Source organism: Panicum hallii, chromosome 9, assembly GCF_002211085.1.
Source record: "Panicum hallii strain FIL2 chromosome 9, PHallii_v3.1, whole genome shotgun sequence".
Classification (NCBI taxonomy): Eukaryota; Viridiplantae; Streptophyta; class Magnoliopsida; order Poales; family Poaceae; genus Panicum; species Panicum hallii.
In genome coordinates, this window is record NC_038050.1 from 10,633,075 (window position 1) to 10,652,268 (window position 19,194).

The 19,194-nt window shown below is 43.7% G+C and overlaps 2 protein-coding genes across 6 annotated transcripts; both read right to left on the minus strand.

The window, feature by feature from the left end:
- Positions 1 to 254: 254 nt before the first annotated feature.
- LOC112874723 (fructokinase-like 2, chloroplastic) lies at positions 255 to 7,571 on the minus strand. Of its 5 annotated transcripts, none has more exons than XR_003225024.1 (9): positions 7,367 to 7,571; positions 6,574 to 6,869; positions 5,824 to 6,482; positions 4,038 to 4,509; positions 3,133 to 3,523; positions 2,902 to 3,023; positions 2,723 to 2,757; positions 905 to 990; positions 255 to 814 (listed from the first exon to the last, which is right to left on the minus strand). XR_003225024.1 is itself a non-coding variant. In XM_025938224.1 (5 exons), exons 1-5 carry the CDS (start codon positions 7,426 to 7,428, stop codon positions 3,261 to 3,263), a joined length of 1,752 nt encoding a protein of 583 aa, XP_025794009.1. In that variant the 5' UTR covers positions 7,429 to 7,571; the 3' UTR covers positions 2,878 to 3,260. The 5 variants fall into 5 exon arrangements, 1 of the variants encoding a protein (XP_025794009.1); XR_003225022.1 differs by having other exon boundaries at positions 2,723 to 2,815; XR_003225023.1 differs by having other exon boundaries at positions 2,723 to 2,838.
- A 7,807-nt stretch (positions 7,572 to 15,378) lies between these two features.
- Positions 15,379 to 18,890, minus strand: LOC112875680 (cytochrome P450 85A1). The gene is made up of 9 exons (XM_025939617.1): positions 18,596 to 18,890; positions 17,773 to 18,094; positions 16,901 to 17,050; positions 16,565 to 16,813; positions 16,392 to 16,478; positions 16,228 to 16,306; positions 16,027 to 16,133; positions 15,812 to 15,936; positions 15,379 to 15,725 (listed from the first exon to the last, which is right to left on the minus strand). Exons 1-9 carry the CDS (start codon positions 18,787 to 18,789, stop codon positions 15,638 to 15,640), a joined length of 1,401 nt encoding a protein of 466 aa, XP_025795402.1. The 5' UTR covers positions 18,790 to 18,890; the 3' UTR covers positions 15,379 to 15,637.
- Between the last annotated feature and the right edge of the window lie 304 nt (positions 18,891 to 19,194).

A 19,194-nucleotide genomic window follows, 5' to 3' on the forward strand; every position in this document is an offset into this window, starting at 1 on the left:
ACTATACCACAACATCAAAGTAGCATCTATCGGATTGTTCGTTGGTATAAAAACATGTCGGTCGGTAAAAATTTATATCAATGCTATTCCGATGGTTGGTTGTTGTAACAACTTATACTGACCACAACGTAGTCGGCCATATGGGGCTGTGCTGGTATTGTGTGATGTTCGTGTGGTACCAGTCACTTTTATTGTGATTAAAAAGCAATCATACAACAGAGCAAGACACTATCGTCTCATTCATTTGTTAGTGATTTCATGGTGCAAAGAGTGATGCTGCTGATTGTAACGGGCCTCAATGAGTTCCCATCAGTTTTATAAGCGCAACCAACACCGCTGATGTCTCAGCAACATATATACATCCTCCTGTGGTCGCTGCCAGTGACCATGAGATGGAAGACCGGGGAAGGAAAGATAGCCCATGGTGTCCATGGTATGGATCCCAGATAAATCAGGAATTAGAGACACCGGGAATATCAAAGAGCTCCCCACTTTTTCTTCCGCAGCACCAATATGCTCAGTGAGCAGATAGGAGGTTGAGGGACGACACCGAGCCGGCGCCAACAACGACCCATCTCGGACACCACAGTGGAGCAGCAAGACCTTTCCTCGACCTTTCCTCGCGAGGAGAGGATCCAAGCCCTCCCACCATGCATGTTCGGTATCCGCAGCGTCAATGCCAGAAAAGGCAGTAACAGCTAGCAAACATGGATAGGTGACGAAGAACGAAGCTCCCGCCGACGGGCAACAAGGATAGGGCAGTTAAAACCGAAGAGGTACAATAGGGCAGTTGGAATCGGAGAGGTGGTGGCCGCTGGTGAGGCAGAGGCATTCGCATTGGTGAATCAGAACTCTCTGTAGTAGCTTTGCATGGAGCAGGGACACTAAATACCTTTGAATTTACCTAAGAGCCATTCTTCGATATTTGCTGGTCGATGAATGCCTTCTGAATCCAGTGATCTGTCTAGGATGTCCATCTAAGATTAGAGTCTGTCAAGCAGCAGGTTTTTGTGCAGTTCAGTAGGATGAACAAGATAACAATGGAGATGGAAGATACTATTGTCTCTGTTACTCAATTTGTCACTAATCGTTGTTTCAGCATTGCCGACAACAACGAATGCAGCATTAACATTTGGTGGAAAATATTTCAGTACCCTTTAGTCGTCTGCGTATGATACAAGCAAGATTCATACATATATCATTGTACCTTAATTTGAAAGGAGATTACTCATACTTCACACCCAAAACAAATTCTCTCTCCATTACCAATAACTACTTTCATATTATTGGTAATGATTGCTTCAGCAGACTACCAAAATCCAATCACCAAGGATAGGGTAGAGGGATAAATCCCCTTCATTTAGGTGAGAGGAGATGTGTTTTGATGATTACCAAAAGTTCTAGGCAATGGGAATTGGATTGGTAATCTGCTAAAGCACCTCCAATCACCAAAATATCAATTTTTTGGTATTGGGGAAAGGGATGAGCAATCTGTTGGAGATGCTAATAGTTGCCGAGTACACATAGTGGTTAGTTGGTTGACAGGTACAAGCAGTAAATACTTTTATTAGTCGATGTATCAGCATTGCTTTGCTGCAAGTAATGACAGGCTGAAGAAATAAAGTAAGGAGAAACCTCCCTGAATCAGCTCTGCGTATTGACCTAGATGTTTTCAATTAGACCTTACAATTAACCACGTTTTGTATGACAAAGATTCTGAAGTTTTGTGTTATATTATATTGGTAAGGAGTTCCTGCTTTGATAAAGTAAAAATGTATCTGAAACCTATCAGAAACAAGAACTTAATCTAAACGAAATACTCTGCAAAAGAAACTGCAACTTCAATATCGATTTCCCACTCCAAGAAGCATTCAGATTAGAAGATGGCAAAATATGTCAAAAAGGCACTCATTGGCAGTTGAAATGTCTAAACTGACTCAGAAAGGAACTTATACGTCTGTCCATGATTATTCATTCAATGCGGTGCAGGATCTATTAACATTTGGTGGCTGATACCATCTTATCACCAGCGGTAACTGATATTGCCCTGCCAGATAATTGATTAAATGGTTGGCCCTAGGCTGCCAACACCACCCAGAACTAAATCGCTACTTACAGGAGCAACTTTGTGTCAACCTTTCCTTTATAATTTGAGATTTTATATGAACAGGTTAGCGCAAGACATCGAGATGGTAACCAGGAGGTCATCAGTCCAAGATTTAGCAGGGACAAAAGATTTTAGACAAAGAGAGTGACAGGGATAAACTAGGTAGGTCATACTTAAAATCCAACCCATAACAAGTCGACGCTATACAGTTAACTGAGACTAGAAATGAAGGAGTGTTCAAAAATGAACAGAATCTTCACGTTCAGTTTTCCATTTTTATTTTGGCAACAACTTAAGCCTAACACAAATGATCAGTGCATTACGCTTTAGAAAAGATTGAAACAGGCAATGCAGGCGATAGTGTTGAGAAACATTGTGATGTTTGCAAGGACAAATGACAGATGACAACAATTTATGGTAGAAAGCTCAACTTATATTTCCTAAATAACTGGCGTCAAAAATCCCATCAGATTTGATATTTACAATTAGCTCTACTTTTTGGAACCCTGTTTCTAACAATAATGCATATATGGGAGGCTCTATTAATTATCAATAGTAGAAACCACAGATGTAATGCATTCTAAACAAATATAGGTACAGTTACCAGAAACTTACTCTGCTTGAAGAATTACAAGTCCTCCATGTTCACCCTGTTCAGTGATGCACAATTGTGAAACAAGGACAAGTATCCTTCATGCCTTGTTGCAACTTGCAAGGCATAGAACACCCAACTGCAGACTCAATTTAGGCCACAATAAATCTGTAATTCCTGTGTTTAAAAAAAAATATTTTACCTGAAAAAGAAACATGCTGCTCAGTTCTGTCACATAGATACACTGGATATACAAAAAGCATAGCCGATAACACCAAAGGGGCTCCATTCCACGGTTATTAGTGACTTCCATATGGCAGCGATCTAACAGAAAGAATGAACAAAGATGTCATTCTAGGCCAAATTCCTGGAATCAGTCACATTTACATTGTCTCCAAGACAAAATTTGACACTATCAACATGTTAGGCTTACTTTTGAGGCTATTAACCTAAAAATTGCAGGTTTATGCTAATACTTCTGAATCCCAACTTCAGCTAACCGCAGCCAGTTTCCGTAATAAATATAGGAATCCAGTATATAGACGCTGATGGCCTCTCCTTTCACTCCACGTATGCAAGTTCACTGGTTGACAAGTTTTCTGATTGCAAGGCATCAGAAAGCGTGCGATATTCCCTCTCTGTGATGGACCTCACTTCATATTGCTCACTGGTTGGATCTGCTCTCTCTTTGGGAAGGAAGCCCCGCTCTCGTGCAAGCACCCACTGATCGATGACACCACATTTAATAGCATGTTTAACTGCCTTGTGCAAGTAATCCTTGTCTGTGACCAGGTGAGGGTTAATTGCCAGCATCCTCATGAGGGCTGAAAAAATAAAATAAGACACGAAATGTTAACCCAGACGAATGCATGTCAGACTAATAAAGTGGGCCTTAGAATCACATAAACAGAAAAGATGAAGTGGAGTTCAAACAGTTTTTAATCAAACTGGCATATTGTCACCACAAAGTAAAGTTATATTGTCTTTGTTGCAGCTGGAAGATACCCGAAAAATGGCCCTCACGGCGTGCAGAACTCAGGAGGTTACAGTCTCTGAGTTCTTTGCCAAGCACAGGTGGAGATATAGTAATAGGCTATGTCTGCTAGATTTATTTTCCAGTTACCATAAAGCTTACTGTGACCTAAACATTATAACGCACAAGGCTATGCATCATATACCAGAGGTTCCTTCCTTATCTTAAAACAAAATCAGCATTATCTCCGCATAGTAAAAGTGACAGGACATATTTAGAGATTCAGTGCCTAATGTATGGCATCATTTATGAAACAGTAACATATCCTCTAGGAGTATAAAGGGTAAAAAAAACATATGAGGTACCTGCAACAATGGCATCACCCAATTGTGACATTTCACTGGTGAAAGGAGTGATCGGTGCATCTTCTGTCCCACGAACCCAGCCATTGTGCTTTTCTGTGTAATAGTGAATCTTGGAGGTACCGTTTGTCACAAAGAGGACCTTGAGATTATCATGCCACAATTTCATAATAACTTCTGGACTGTAGTGTGTAAATTTGGACTTATCATTATCACTTGTGTCAAATTTCTCAGATGGTTTAATATCGCAGAGAAACTCGAGTTCTTGTTTCGTGACTTCAATAATATCGGCAGCTTCCCATGCATCCTTGATGAGCGACATGGTTTCCTTACTGGATGACCATAGTGGAAGTGGAAGATTAAGATCAAAAAATATTATACCACCAAATTTCTTTGAAACATCAATGGCTTTTAACAATGATGACTGTGTAGTGGGCTCAAGCAAAGCTGATGAATTATAGTAAAACATCTTAGCCTGTATTAAGACGAAGAAGAAAGTTAGAAAAGATAATACCATACATGTTCTGTGTGCAGCAGCTGTCAGTGCCTTGACACTAATAGGTTCTTATGCAATTCTTAGTATCATTTATTTGTTCTCTCACACGTGATATGGTATCATATGGTAACATTGTGAATAGTGTGCCTTAAGACTAGAACATATCACTGGTAAAGTGATTTTTGATGTGGATTACAGAATCAAGTTAAGACACGCCCTGCAACAACAGATAGTAAAGCAGAAGAATAAACAGGTTCCTATATTTGGTTCCTAGTGGGCCTAACTATGAAACAGGTTAACCCTGACCTGTGCATCAAATATTTCGATGTCATAATGATTTATCCATTTATGATGGAAATCATCTGTAGCAAACTTAAAGCGATATGAGTCACGCTTTACAATTGATTTGTGCCAAATTTTATTAGATCTAGCAGCTAACTGTTAGTATTCGCTTCAAACCCACAATAATCTCATGTACTGGCTCTGGTTGTTCTTCAGGTATAGGTATTGGAAAATATATGTATAGAACGACATCAACATCTGATGTATGAGATGGGGTTCTATGTATTCCAAATTACCAACAGAGGTATAGAATGCCGAGGAAGGAATATTCTCAAAATTATCAACAGAAGTATTGCTTTAGCTTAGACATATTAATCTTGATATAAGTTATACAATGAGCTAAAATTTGTTTGTGACACTTAATCCGTATCAGATTAAACATGCATATCAAGAGTATTTGCGACAAATTAGAAATAATTCGGATAGATCCTTAAAATTCTTGTACCAGTATTTTATTCCTATTTTCTCCTCTTAAATCACAAATAACATGTAACACGACATAAATTTCAGGCCAAGGGTAAGAAAACATATCAAAGAATTGGAAAAATAAAAGAAAAAAATCGACCATAGGAGAAGACATTCCTCTGAGATTGCTTTAGGAGAGGGGAGTACCAAATCCTTTAGGGAGGTACTCCCACAACATGCGAGCAACGGGATAAGAGAACTAGAAAAATATGAATGCAAGTTGAGATTACGACTTCCTGCATTATTAAATATGTTCGAAAATACATCCTTATAAACTGAAATAGAAGGCAACCCACATCTCTATGTGTACAAAGTGAACACCTAAACTTTTTCCAGGAACATAAACTAAACACACAAGAATCAGATGTTTTCATGCCACTATTAATAAATAACAAATAATAATATACACGGAGCATCAAAAAATGACAAAGTATTATACAGAAGAAATTATGTCACAAATTTTATATTTGATGGTTTGATACTTACCTCCTTTAGAACTGCTGGGTTGATATCAGACTGCAGAAAATAATCCTCAGCGCAAGGTTTAACACAGTTTGTCTTGAGACTGCCTTTGCTTGTGATCTTCATCAAGGACACGGCAGTTGGCGCTGAAGGATCCATACAGATTGCTCGTGTTTGAACTCCATTGACGTTTAAGTGGTACAGCAAACTTTGACCATACTCATCATCACCTAATTTTCCCATGAATGCAACCCTGCCACCAATCGCTGCTAAAGCTAGAGCAACATTGGATGAAGGCCCTCCTGGTGCCCTCATAAATTCATCTGGAGACCAAAACATGTCCTTCATTCTATCATGAATCTCATGATCTATCAGCCTGTTAGCAGGTCTTCCAGAAGGAATAAATGAGTATTTAGCAGGTCCAAAGCAGCACACTAGTGGCATTAAACTATCAACCTCTCCAATATCTTCATGCAATGCTAACTCTATTTTAGTTTCCAGGTCATTGGCCAAATTCTTTATCACAGTCTGATCTTCTCTTTCATTAGAGGGCATCAGATCTTTGCCCTGGTCATCTCCTTCATTGTCACTAGATTCCTCTGTAGTCTTAACTTTTCTTCTTCCCCTCTTCTTTGGCTCCTTTGCCTTGTCCATCTCCTCCTCTGAGCTTGCAGTAGTAGCAGCTGTAGTATAGCAGCGAAAAAACATGATGCTGCAACATGTAGAAAGAAAGTGCTCCAGATGACCAGAAGTGCAACCAGTATATAAATTTACCTTTCTTACGGCCTCGCCTCTTAACTTTCTTAGTCTCTTCAGGGGATTCTTGTTCAGAGCTTATTTGGCTTTCTTCTCTTTCACCTTCCAATGTTTCTGTGGAGGCTTTCTTTCTCCCACGTCTTGAAGCTCTTTTCTTTTTAGTTGAAGTTTCACTGTCACTATCTTCATCCCTTGAACCTTCCACAGCATTTTGAGAAGTCCTTGACGCAGCATTCACAGTTTGGTTAAGCAACCGCAATGTATGCTTAGCCATGTTCTTGCCCAAAATGTTTGTTTTGTAATGTATTTGACCCCTGCACACAAGTCACCAGATTATAGGAGTGCACCCTACAAGTATGCCATCTGTAACTTTAGAAATTCAAAGGTCATGTTTTGTTTAAAAATGAACAAAGAGTATTTCTAATATAAACCAACTGTTATGAGAGAGTAACACATTTAAGTATGCACACTACATGTAGGCACGTAGCAAATGCTATTGAGGCAATGCGTCAAAAATAAAGCATGACTTGGATCTCTGTCATTTTTCTTGCCCGTTCATCAATCTGACACTTACATGTTAACATAACCCACCCAAATGAATTGACCAAACATTCAGGTCCGTGCATCTGCGGACAGAGCCGCATGCCCGCATTGCTAGTCCCAGAATGAGTAAAAAGATAATTTTGGATCCTAATATCACCTATCACACCGCATATTGCAGCGACCATACGGGGAAAAACGGCATCTTTCACAAGCATTCACGCTGAAAATTGGAATATAAAGCAGCGAATTCATGATGTCGAGAGATTACCTGATGCGATGATAAGAGGGCAGGGAACAAGTGAGCTGCGGAGGGAGAAGAAGAGAAGCCATCAATGGAGGGGAGCCGCAAAAATCCTCGCAGCTCCTCCTGGGGCAGGGAGAAGAGCGATTGGTGTGGTCAGCACTCAGCACTCACCAGCGAGGAACACCAAAACCCTTTTCTCTTTAATCACCAGGCCATTGGAAAAGACGGTCGTGCCCCTGCCTTATCCCTTCAAGTGAACGGATCGATCCCAGCCCTGAGCGCACGCTCCCATGTTCCGTCTTTCTTACATTTTGCCCATTTTTACGGAAAAAATTACGTTTAGACCCCTAGTAGACTTATTCCCACGTTTAGATCCTAAAGTCGGTGCCATAAACCATAACGCCGAGATCACACATCTCGGCGCCATGATTCATGGCACGCGAAATACCACATGCTCTGCCTACCTGGCGCCGAGCTGGCAGCCCATACAGCACGACTACCTTCCCTTGTCCGAGCCTTCGTCCTCTAGTTCTTACCCTGTCTCGGCTTTTATGTCTCTTCTCCGCCTGCCCAACCTCATCAATCGATGTATTTGATCTTAAAATTTTTTATTTGATCCATAGATCTTCAAGAGCAAGGTATCCTATCTCCTCTCCTCAATTTTTACGTATTGATTTGGTCTATATTATGTGTATTATTCAGTATAATTGCTTAGGATTTAGGATTTAGTTATTAATATGTGTAATATGCAACCTTAGATGTTTATCCGTGGTAAATCTAGTAAACCACAAGTGATGACTGAAAAATCCTTCACCCATTACCCGCTGCTTAGTGGTGTTCCTCTACCGATGTGCTTCTGCCGTGATCCTGTAGCCAAGTCAGATGAAGAGGAATCATATGACCAGAGATATTGGATGTGTGAAAATTATGCATTCGATCCTACACCTCATCACATCCACATTGGGTTGCTCATAAGAATATTTATTTTTTATAATATTTTCGCTGTCATATAGAATCATGTATACTTTATGAGTAATAGTAGGTGTGTAACAATTAAATGTTTTCAGACCCCTCCCCGCTTTTGTGACTTTGAGCAGTGGATCGACACTGAGATCAAAGAGTAGGATAAGGAGTATCTGCATAGAATGAAGGAGTGGGATGCGGCGCAGAAAGAGTTGTTGGAGCAGAGACGGCAAGAGGAGGCAGCAGAAAAAGAGCGGAAAGAAGAGCCGGAAAGGAGGCATGATGCTTGCACAAGGAGGAGAGGGAACACAAGCTGGAGCGTGTTCACCGTGCGAAGACAATAATTTAGGAGAATCCAGATGCATGAGGAAGGCAAAATGGCCTCGTTGCACTCAGTAATATGAAAGATTTGCAAGTTGTATGGTTTATTCATGTAATGAACTTTTCATTGTGTTCTCATGCACTTGATTTTTTATTGTGTTATCATTTATTGCATCTTCCATGAGTTACTGTGTTCTCATGTACTTAACTTTCCAAGCACTGATCATTTATTACATCTTCTATGAGCTCAAGTGTCGTTCTTTCATTGATATTGTTCCTAATATTTATTTCAATTTGTGCAGAGATAACATAATGGAATCAAGACTAACAAAGTAGTGTATGGCATTGAACACGCACAGCACATATAGTGGTATATGAGGACCGGTACGAAACAAGGGTAAAGAGGTTCTGGACTAAACCTAAACCTTAGGTAATTAAGCAAAACAACAAACACATGAAAGTAGCATGTGAATAAGACATGTTACTTCTAGTACTATCCCAACATAGCAAATTGTGTTGCCCCTTCTCCATGGTATACTCCCACTGCAGGTGGCGGGGACGGTGCTGCGGAGGCCCCTTGTTCCTATGATAAGGGCAGTTGTAATATGGATCAGTGCACGACATCTCTTGTGAACCGGTACCATTGCTATTGTCATCTTCTTCCTCCTCCTTGTCACCATTGCTCACTTTCCTTTCTAAATCAAAAATATGATTCCGTAGGTAGTAGATATACTCATGATGCGGATAAAGTAGAGGAGGATCGACCCACCTAACGAACCCACAGTTTTCTGAAGCATCTGAAGACTGTAACAAATATCTCATGTAAGTTGTACAAAAAAAGAGAAATATATGTAACAAACGAAGTTGTAGTAACAATTACTAAAATTCGCGGGAATTCGAAGAAACAACGACCTCCATCTATCCTCTCGGCGCTCATATGCATTAAGGAGTCCTCACCATACATACATTTTGGCCAGTCTTCTTTGCGGTCAACGTATCCTCTGAGAGGCTTCTCCAATTACAATCAGCCTTCTCGCACACCCTCTGAGATACTTCCTAACTATCTAAATTATCTAAATAACTAAATTATCTAACTAAATATTAAGAATTACTTAAAAATACCTAACTGAAGTACCTAGTAACTGAAGTACCTAAGTAAAGTACCTAATCAAATTCCTAAATTTATCTAACTAAGTTACCTAACTAAATACCTAACTAAATACCTACATCTATTGTCTAACTAGATTTTCTAACTATGGTTTCTAACTATCTACAGGAAATTACTAACTACATTACCTAACTAAACTACTAAAACTAATTAAATAGATTGTTTAAAATTAAATAGACTACTCTAACTACTACAATGCCCAACTAAATTAAAAAACTAATTAAAATAAAAAACCGGCCGGGCGGAGGAGGCTGCGTGCCGGCTCACGGCCGTGCCGGTGCTCGCGCAGCGGCCGGGCAAAGGAGGCCGCGCAAGGCTTCCCTCGCCGGATGTGCTTACACGGGGGGCGCGCGGGGGCGGCCAGAACGGCGGGCGGCGCCCCGGCGTCAGGCCGCCGGAAGACTCCGCGCGCTTGGCCGCCGGAGGAGGCCGCGCGCCTGTCGGAGGTGCTGCTGGAGGAGGGGCCAGCCGGAGGAGGCCGCGCACCTAGCGGAGGTGCGGCTGGAGGAGGGGCCGCTGGAGGAGGGCACCGGTGAAGGTGAGGCCGGTAAGGGAGACGAAGAGGGCGCAGGGAGAGAGAGAGAGGAAGGAGAGGAAGAGGGCGCGGGAAGAGAGAGAAAGAGTGAGCAGTGTATAAAATAAGGACTCGGCGCCGTGATCTGTGGTGTCGAGACATGTTACCGCAGCCACGTCAAGCGCTAAGTCAACGGCTAGGTCGGAAACCTCAGCGCCACGGCTCACGACGCCGAAAGATGTTACCTCGGCGCCGAAAGGTGTTACCTCGGCGCCGACCCTAGGGTCCAGATTGGGAAATACATCATCTAGGAGTCCAAATGTGATTTTCTTAAAAAAAAAGGCCAAAATGCAAAAAAGTACGGCTCTCCTGTTCAACTCCTCGTCTCTCTCTCTCTCTCCCCTTTCCCTCACGAAGAACAGGGCTGCGCCGTCGCTGCTAGGGTTTACTGGCACAAGCAGATGCCGGTGGTCTGAACCGCCGATCCCTCGGCGGCCTCCGGTAGCAGGCTGCGGGAGCCGATTCCAAGCCACCGGCGAGTGGTAGCGGATTCGCCGGAGCCTGGATCCCTCCTCGGCAGCGGCTTCGCGAACGGCACCTCCGTCACCGCGTCGACGAACCCAGCGAGCTCCGCGAGCGCACTGGAGCAGAGCACGGGCCGCGCGGACGGTGGAGGACGGGGAGCAGGGCGCACCGGGCGGCGGGGAGGGCGTGGCGGCGTCGGAGAGAAGCAGCGCCTGGAGGTCCTTGAGGCGGCGGCGGCGATAGAGCGCGTGGACCTCGAGTGAGACAGAGAGCTCGAGAGGAACGGGCGAGACGAAGACGAGAGGAACGCGAGGGGATCCGTTCACTTGAAGGAATAAGGCAGGGGCAGGACCGTTTTTCCAGTGGCCTAGTGATTAATAAGAAAAGGGAAAAGAGAGAACTAGAGAAAAAGGATGAGAATCATAAATTGAAATAATTCGCAAAAGTTCGGTGTTAATTCTAAAAGGCTTGCGAATTAGATATCAATTTCAGCGAGATGCGCGGATTGAGTCCCAAATTCTTTTCTAGGAGGGATAAGGAGGGGATTTGGCTGGAGACAAATTACCTATTTGCCCATATTTCTGAGGATAAGGGGTAAAAGCATAGGGGTAAAAGCGTAATAACAGGATAGGCGTATTCCACGAATAGGCTTTCTTGGTCTGTTCGCATAAAAACTTTTTTTTCCAATCGGCACTGCGATCTCTCCAAACAGCTGCCTCCGCGCCGCCTCAAATGAAATCCGGCCCCCTTCGCGCTCCCCCCATCCAATTTCTCCGCCCGGATGGTATTGATCTCTTCTTCGCTGCCCCGATCAAGTGGCACCGAGTTGTTTCTTCTCACATTCATGCTGGCATTTGCGGTAGAACCCTTGATTCCTATCCTGCCTGCCACCATTTCAAGTTGCTTTTAGCGATCATTGTTGTCGTTGGTGTTTAACTCGAGAATGCTCTGGAATTTCTTGCCTCAGGGTTACAGTGACTTCTCGACTCTTGGTCGGCTCTGACTCTTCAGCACCGGACACTGTTGCAATACTATCGTCCCGATGTTCTACATCTTCTCACTGTTACTGCTACAGTGCTACAGATGTGTGAAATGAAACCTCTCTGTGCTGGTACCATCGTTAGAACGGACATGGTGCAAACCATTATAGAACTTACCCAAACATTGCACTGCAAGTACTTTTGCGTATTCAATAGTTTGTTCTGTTCACTTGCATTATTCCAACCTTGTGGTTTACCATCTTTCTTGTGAAAGATAGAGTTAAGCAGATGATTCGCGCAGCAGATTACTGTTCTAAACGATTGGTTGATATCCCCTAATTCTCATTCTGATACAACTTGAGCACTCCATTTCCCCCCTTCTCTACATTGCACAGTTGAAACAGTTTTACTAATGTTCTTCTCATGTTGGCAGTAAGGAGCCTGTTGAGTCATTGACAAGAGCAGGTCCGCATTTCCCAAGGCGCCATTCATTTGTGGAATCCTTTGTCAATGCAAGTTCCCAAGAGCAAGAGATTGTCATGGCTTTAGGGAGCAATGTGGGTGACACTATCAGTACGGCACCTGATCAACCACTGTTCCACACTCTGCTGTAAGAGGGTTAGCCAAGCTTTGGACCACGAGTTACTCAGACAACAAACAAAAAATGAGTAGGATTCAGGCCCATCTGATGAAAATATAGTCCCAGACCAAGTGATCCGGTTGTGATATTCTATGGTAAGCATCACACGAATGGAAACACGAGAGGACATTTGTTCTAGTTCCTTGATGGAGCTAGCGATCCTGAGATGGATGCAAAGTTGGCAATCACTCTCAATATGCAGAAATTTATTCAGCTACGAAAGAACCTTGAACAAGGAGAGACTTTGGTCAGAAAAAGGAGGCCTAAGAAGGGTGTCGCCTATATAGGTCATGGGCATACTTGATCGGATACCAGATAGTTTTAGTGATCGATGGAGATTCTAGAATTGGAGGTTGCCATTTCTCTGGTCAAATTGCTAATATCTGAACACTAGGATATAATTGACATTTGTGCACGATCGACATGCCCTTTGAAATAAGGCTCTCGGAGGATGGGGAGCTTCAAAGATTGATTCCTATGCTAGATGCAACGTGAAGATACCCGAGACAGAAGGGAAGCTAGTATCAATTGATACATTATATGTTGTTCGGGGAAAAAAAGTTGATACATTATATGCAGAAGTCACAGGAGAACTGTGAATCAAGAAGTATAAATAGTTGATGGTGTACCTGTTGGGTGTCTTAACCTTTGTGTTCCTTAAAAGTGACTGGCAGGGATAACTTCATGGAGAATGATTGTTGACCTGGGATTGATTTTTCAAAGAGTTCTGACACAAAATCTCCAGCTTCGTTCTGTTATCATCCATCAGAAGAGAGATGTGCCAAAGAAAGATTGGTCTTCACGTGTGCTATGTTACTCGAAAGTTGAACCATCCAGGAAAAGATTTCTTTGTGGAAAATGTAACTGTGTCAATCCCATTGGGAGGCATACTACCACTGTTTCTGCCACCACATATGACATATTGGGTGGCGCCAACATAATTAGAACTCGCAATGCTAGATTTGGTGTTGATACTGCAAAGATGTGTTAAGGATTATGCATTGTTGAAGCAAATAAAGCTGGAAATGTTTTTTGACACTGAAGTCTTGGACTTATTTTCCTTTTAGACAACAAAGCAAGAAATGTGTACTAACCAATCGATTTTATTTTGTATACCTATTTTCCGGTTTTTGGCATCTGCATGTAGTCCATATGGCTGAGTGACAAAGATGGGGCTACTTAACTATCAGATACTATTAGTCCTGATTAAAATTTTTACTGTTATGTTAAAGGGCACTTCCAGATCACTTGTTGAGCGTTTTTTACATCACCTTTAATCTATTTATGGATTCTCTAGCTTTTTTTCTTTTGCAGAACCATTTTTATATTGGCTTCTATTGTGGCCATTTGTCTATTTGGGTTCGAGAACTTTTGCACTTGTTTTATTTTTCTTATGCAGACTTATGCCCTTGTCAATGGATATAATATTGCTCTTTCCTTTTTGGATACAAACTCTCTCTTGTTAGTGAATAAGAATTTTTGTATACTCTGACTTCTGTGCGTATGCATGCCTTGGTCTATGTAACCCTCAGTCCACTGATTTCCAGGTGCAATACAATTTGGGGAACATGCAACGCATTTGCATCTCTTGTACTTGTTTCATCACATGGGATTCCATCATGGCAGCGTGTTACTTTGCATATGCCTTCTTCTGCTTGAGCATGTACCAGCCCTTGTGCCCAGTGCACGATTGTTCATGCAACGTGCGTCTGTCGCTGTCTGTTGTTACTTCTGAATTCTGATCATAGATAGTGCATGCAAAAATGCGGACTGACAGAAACTCTCTTGTGTCAGTGCACTACAGAATGGAGTTTGCGTGTCAATTCTTGTGAGTGCATGCATGTGGTTGTACCCTGCACTCTGCCTGTATTTCTTGTCCATGTGGCTGGTCTGATTTGTATCTTGTTGCTTAGTCATTTTCGTGATGTGCAAAACAGCTAGGCTAGGCATTTACTGTAAGCATTTGCAAATATTTTGTATTTTAGCTGGAAGTCACCTAAATTAGATTGTAGTCTTGCATTCTGGACATTCTACCTTCAGATTCACCACTTGGGTTCAGTCCTTGATGCAATTTGTAACTATTGCCCTGTCATAATAATACATTTGGCTTTTATACAAATTGCATAACGTACTTCTTAGTGTTAAGAGTTTTCTAAGACAATTTGTTCACAAAAGGCCACAAGTTTTCAATTTCAGCAAATAAAGTGCACAACTATTTATCTCCTAAACTAAAGTGAAACGACAACCATTTATGGATGTTTTGATGATACGCTCCACTACAATTTTGTTGAAACCAAAAAAAAAATCAGAGGTAGCAAAAAAACACTCTTTATTAACATGGCTGATCTAGGATATTTGTTATTCCAGGGAAAATTTACCACTCACCAAATGCTGAAATCTTGTATTATGTACAATTGAGATTTACTATTAGTGCATTAGCAGCATTGTTCTGAGTATTTTTTCCAGTAAAGATTAGCAATGGTGATGCTTCTAGATTCCAACAACTATTGACATCTTTAGAAGAAGCAATCAATATTGCCTTTCATTATGTTGAGCCGCTGAGATGACAAGAGTGCTTTTCCTTTCATCAATGTGTTGCCTGACCAATTGAAGGAACTTGTATTGTTGAACATGAGCTCATTCTTACTTTTTTTAGGGAATTGAAAGCCACTACCATTGAAGTAGTTTATCATCTATACCCTGCGTATGAAGCTAATTTGGTACTTTTTTAGGGAATTGAAAGCCACTACCATTGAAGCAGTTTATCATCTACCCTGCATATTTCCATTGTATTTGCTTCATGTTTTGCAATCAGTGTCCATCCAAATTTTTGGAATCAGTTGGCAGTTGGCATTCGGTAATTCAGTTGGTGCCTGAAGCCAGAGACGTATGGGTAGCTGACTTCTGTATCAGTTCAAAACCATAGAAGCCAAATGAAACTTCTGCTATAATTTGAAAATTGATCGTCCAAAAGAATACAGGAGCATCTGATGGCTTTCTACATCAATTTCCTAGTAAACCTATGATACCTATATCCTCGCTATATCATTCCTATTGACATGGACACATTTTACAAGCACCAATGGCTGTTCTAATCTTTTCAAGAAGCCAGTAGCATCAGCATCGCAGAGTTATTCTATCTGAGTCTAAATCCTATCTAAACTTTGCAAAATGTCTCGCAAGTTCAGTAACCTTGAACTCGGATATGTAGCCCGTTGGGAGCTGCCACTCTCGGAAACTTTGATATTGTGTTGTTTCCTTCCTCCTCCCATCTGCAGGACAAGATCAGTGCCAAGATGTCGTCAGTAAAGTGTTCTTGAGGTTTTTTTAGCTTTCAAGGATTTTATGAGAAACAGACCTGTATTGCGTGACGAAATAGTGAAGGAAAGTTGCAATTTCAACTGTTCCTACTTCCTTCCCTGGGCACATACGGGAACCTCCTCCAAACAACATGAAGTGGGGATGTGATTCCAGGCCCTTCTCCTATTGTCAGCAAGCATCATCAGGTTAGAATTTGTGACAGATCTTGTTCCTTGTTTATTATCTGGAACATTTCCTTGCTATATTCCTTACCAGCCATCTCCAAGGGTTGAAAACCATCGGTTCTGGGTACAGGAATGGGTCATAATTTATCTCCCTTGTGTAAACATAAATTCTCCAACCTTTTGGAATAATATAGCCTGAAAGAAATACATAATAACGCATCAGAACTAGGTTGCGATTTACATAAAAATGCTATCAGTAGTAGAAGTATGGATCCCGTAGGATTCTCACCATTCATTTCGACATCCTGGGTAGTTTTCCTCAGCAGCCCATTGACAACCGTAGCTAATCTTAGAGTCTCATAAATGACCTGCATATTAGAGGAACCAATTAGTTTATCATGTCCAGAGTACAGTTCTACTCTGGTTGCTTTTTAGGTGTCATCTCCAACTTACAGCTTTGGTGAAGGTCATTGACTTATAATCATTCCAGTCAAGGGCATCCCCTGGCGATTTTCCCTTCCTGATGTCAAGGTGTTCTTTCTGCAACAGCCACCAGATCACCGGTTAGCTCAAGGATTATAGGACTTACTGTTTTGGAATCGAACATGGTTGTGAAGTATATGTACCCTGATTTGTTCAAGAGCTTTTGGATTGTCTGACAGGTACTTAACCGCCATCATGGATGTTGTCGACACGGTCTCATATCCGGAGTATATGAGGGTGATGAGCAGGTCAATGATCTGGTCGTCGCTGAGTTTGGCCCTGGTACCCTCGTTGCCACTCAAAAGTGCATCCAGCATGTCATCTTGAGCGCAACCAGAGGACCTCCGGTCTACGATCATCTGCCTCAGCATTGCCACAAGCTTCTTCCTTGCCTGAAAGACAGCATCGCTGTTGTTAGAGGGCTCAGTTCAGCTCAACTTTTCTCTGATGTTTTCAGGCATGCAAGGAGCAAAGAGTACCTGAAGCCCTTTGCTGTAGTTGGTTCCTGGGATGTTGATTGGCAGGGAGAAGGTGCCAAGTACAAGGGTGTACAGCTCTGCCTTGAGGGCATCAGAGAGTGGGCCAGCCGAGATGCCAGCAATCTGCCTGAGAGCTGAGAGCAAGGCCATCTGACGGGGGGAAAAAAAGAAGAGGCAGATAAGATTCTGTAATAATAAGTTGCCATGCCATGCAAGGAGTATGAAATTCAGCACCCAAAAGCAAGAAACCATGCGAAGTGTTCTTTTGCATTGAGACATGTGATGGTGATGATGGTGCATGGAGTGTTTGTTGTGCTCTTTGGAATGTGTAGAGAGAGATGCAGATGGCTTCCCCCCCTGTCTGGCCACTTTTCTTCAGCTCATAAATTTTTTCGGCTATCCAGCAGTGCAGTACAGGTTCTAGAAAGCCCAAAGATTCCCCTTTTGGTAGAGAGAGGAAAGGAGCGGGAAGATCCCTCCTTTTGCTCTCAACTCTTTCCTCAGCAGTCCATGAATTTCAGTTTTCAAAGGGGCACCATCATTCTGCCGTGTCGGCCTGTGGCATTGCCTCACTGGATTGGAGGGCAAGTGTGTGAAAATTGGCAAATGCAGTGAAAAGGTGAGAAGAAACGTCAACTCTCAGATTTGTTGGCAAACAGCGTCAACAACAAAATGGGACTGGTGTTTTAGGTGTCAGAATGCGGCACTCAAGGTAAACCAAGGTTTTCCACCGTGGGGCCCACGGAGTTACTGCCTTCCTTTTTGCTCGCGCTCCTCTGCTTTAGCCTTTACTATGTGATTGTTTTTCTCTGTCAGCAGGCTCTCAGGCAGCAACAGGAGCAGAGGCTAAGCAAGCCTGAGGTGTCTCTTACCTCCTTGGTCATCTCCTGGATGTCGACGCGGCGGCCGGCCCAGCCGTGGAGGTGCGCGCGCATGAAGGCGTCGATCTTGGGGAGGAGCGCGGCGCGGATCATGCTGGGGCGGGTGAGCGCGAGCATGGCGCCGCGCATGGCGCGGTGGAGCGGCCCGTGCACGGCGGCGATGTTGTTGGGCCCCAGGATGTCGAGCATGGACTGCGGGTAGCCCGGGACGAAGCCGGCGCCCTCGCTGGCCAGCGTCCGCCGGTTCAACTCCGGGTCCATGCACACCACCGTGGGGCACCCCAGGATGTGCGTCCGGAACAGGCTCCCGTACCTGCACATCGGCATCAGCGGCAGCTCCTCCATGAGAAAAACAATGGCGCCATGAAATTACTTACGTTCTCCAAAAGATGGAGATTAAAAAAAACTTTGGAGCAGGTGGGGACAAGGCCTCTCAGGAGTTAGTTTATTGGGAGTGAGGTGGTGGTGATTTAGGAGGACTGGAAGAAGATGATGGATGGCATGGCATGGTATCTTAGAGCTGGAACAGTGGGGGGTTGCGAGCTTTTGGGGAACACGGCACTGATGTCCCTCCCGTTCTCCGGATCACTTTTCCCCCACAGCAAACCCGTCCCACTTTCCACCAAATGATTGATCCGATGAGGCGGCACCAGGGACGACATGGCTGGGGTCTGGCGAGACGAGAGCGGAGCACGCAGCTCCGCCGTGTTCTGTTCCGTTCCGTTCATGGGAGGAGAGAGCAGAGCAAGGATGGCGGTGGAATGCGCCGGCCACCACCGCGGTGGGAGCCGGAGGAGGAGACGGGGGTGGGTACCTGAGCCTCCTGGCCTTCATGAAGCTGGGTCCCTGCTTGAGGAACTCGGTGGTCTCGCCGAAGAGCGGCCACCCCATTGTGCCCGGCGGCAGGCCCCGGCGGCGGCTGTACCGCACCTCGTTCCACCGCAGCAGCAGGCTGCTCGCCACCGCCGCCGTCGCGGCGAGGACAGCCAGCAGCAGCAGCAGCGCCATGTTTCTTGCTCTTCCCTCTCCCCGGTGTGCCTCAGAAGAGGGAGGAGGAGGAGGGCGGCAATGGTGGTGGTCGGCACTCGGCAGAGCAAGGAGAGGGGGAGGCTCTTTGCTTGCTGTTGTTCTGGGAGCCGAGCAGCCCCTTTATATAGGCGCGGCCAGCCTGCTCGCGCTCGGTCACAGAGGAGAGGGAGAGAGGGCAGGAATTATTGCCACCTGCCTCTTTCAATTTTTATTCTACTTACCTGCTTCAAAAAGAAAAAAAGGAAATTACTTTTTATTTGTGTATTTACCACCCCCTCTCCCTCTCTCTTAAATTGCAAGCTGCAGGCTGCAGATAGAGGAGGGAGGGTCCACATTCCAAGGCGGGCGAGGCTTGGCCTTGACCGTGGGGTCGCGACAAGGGTC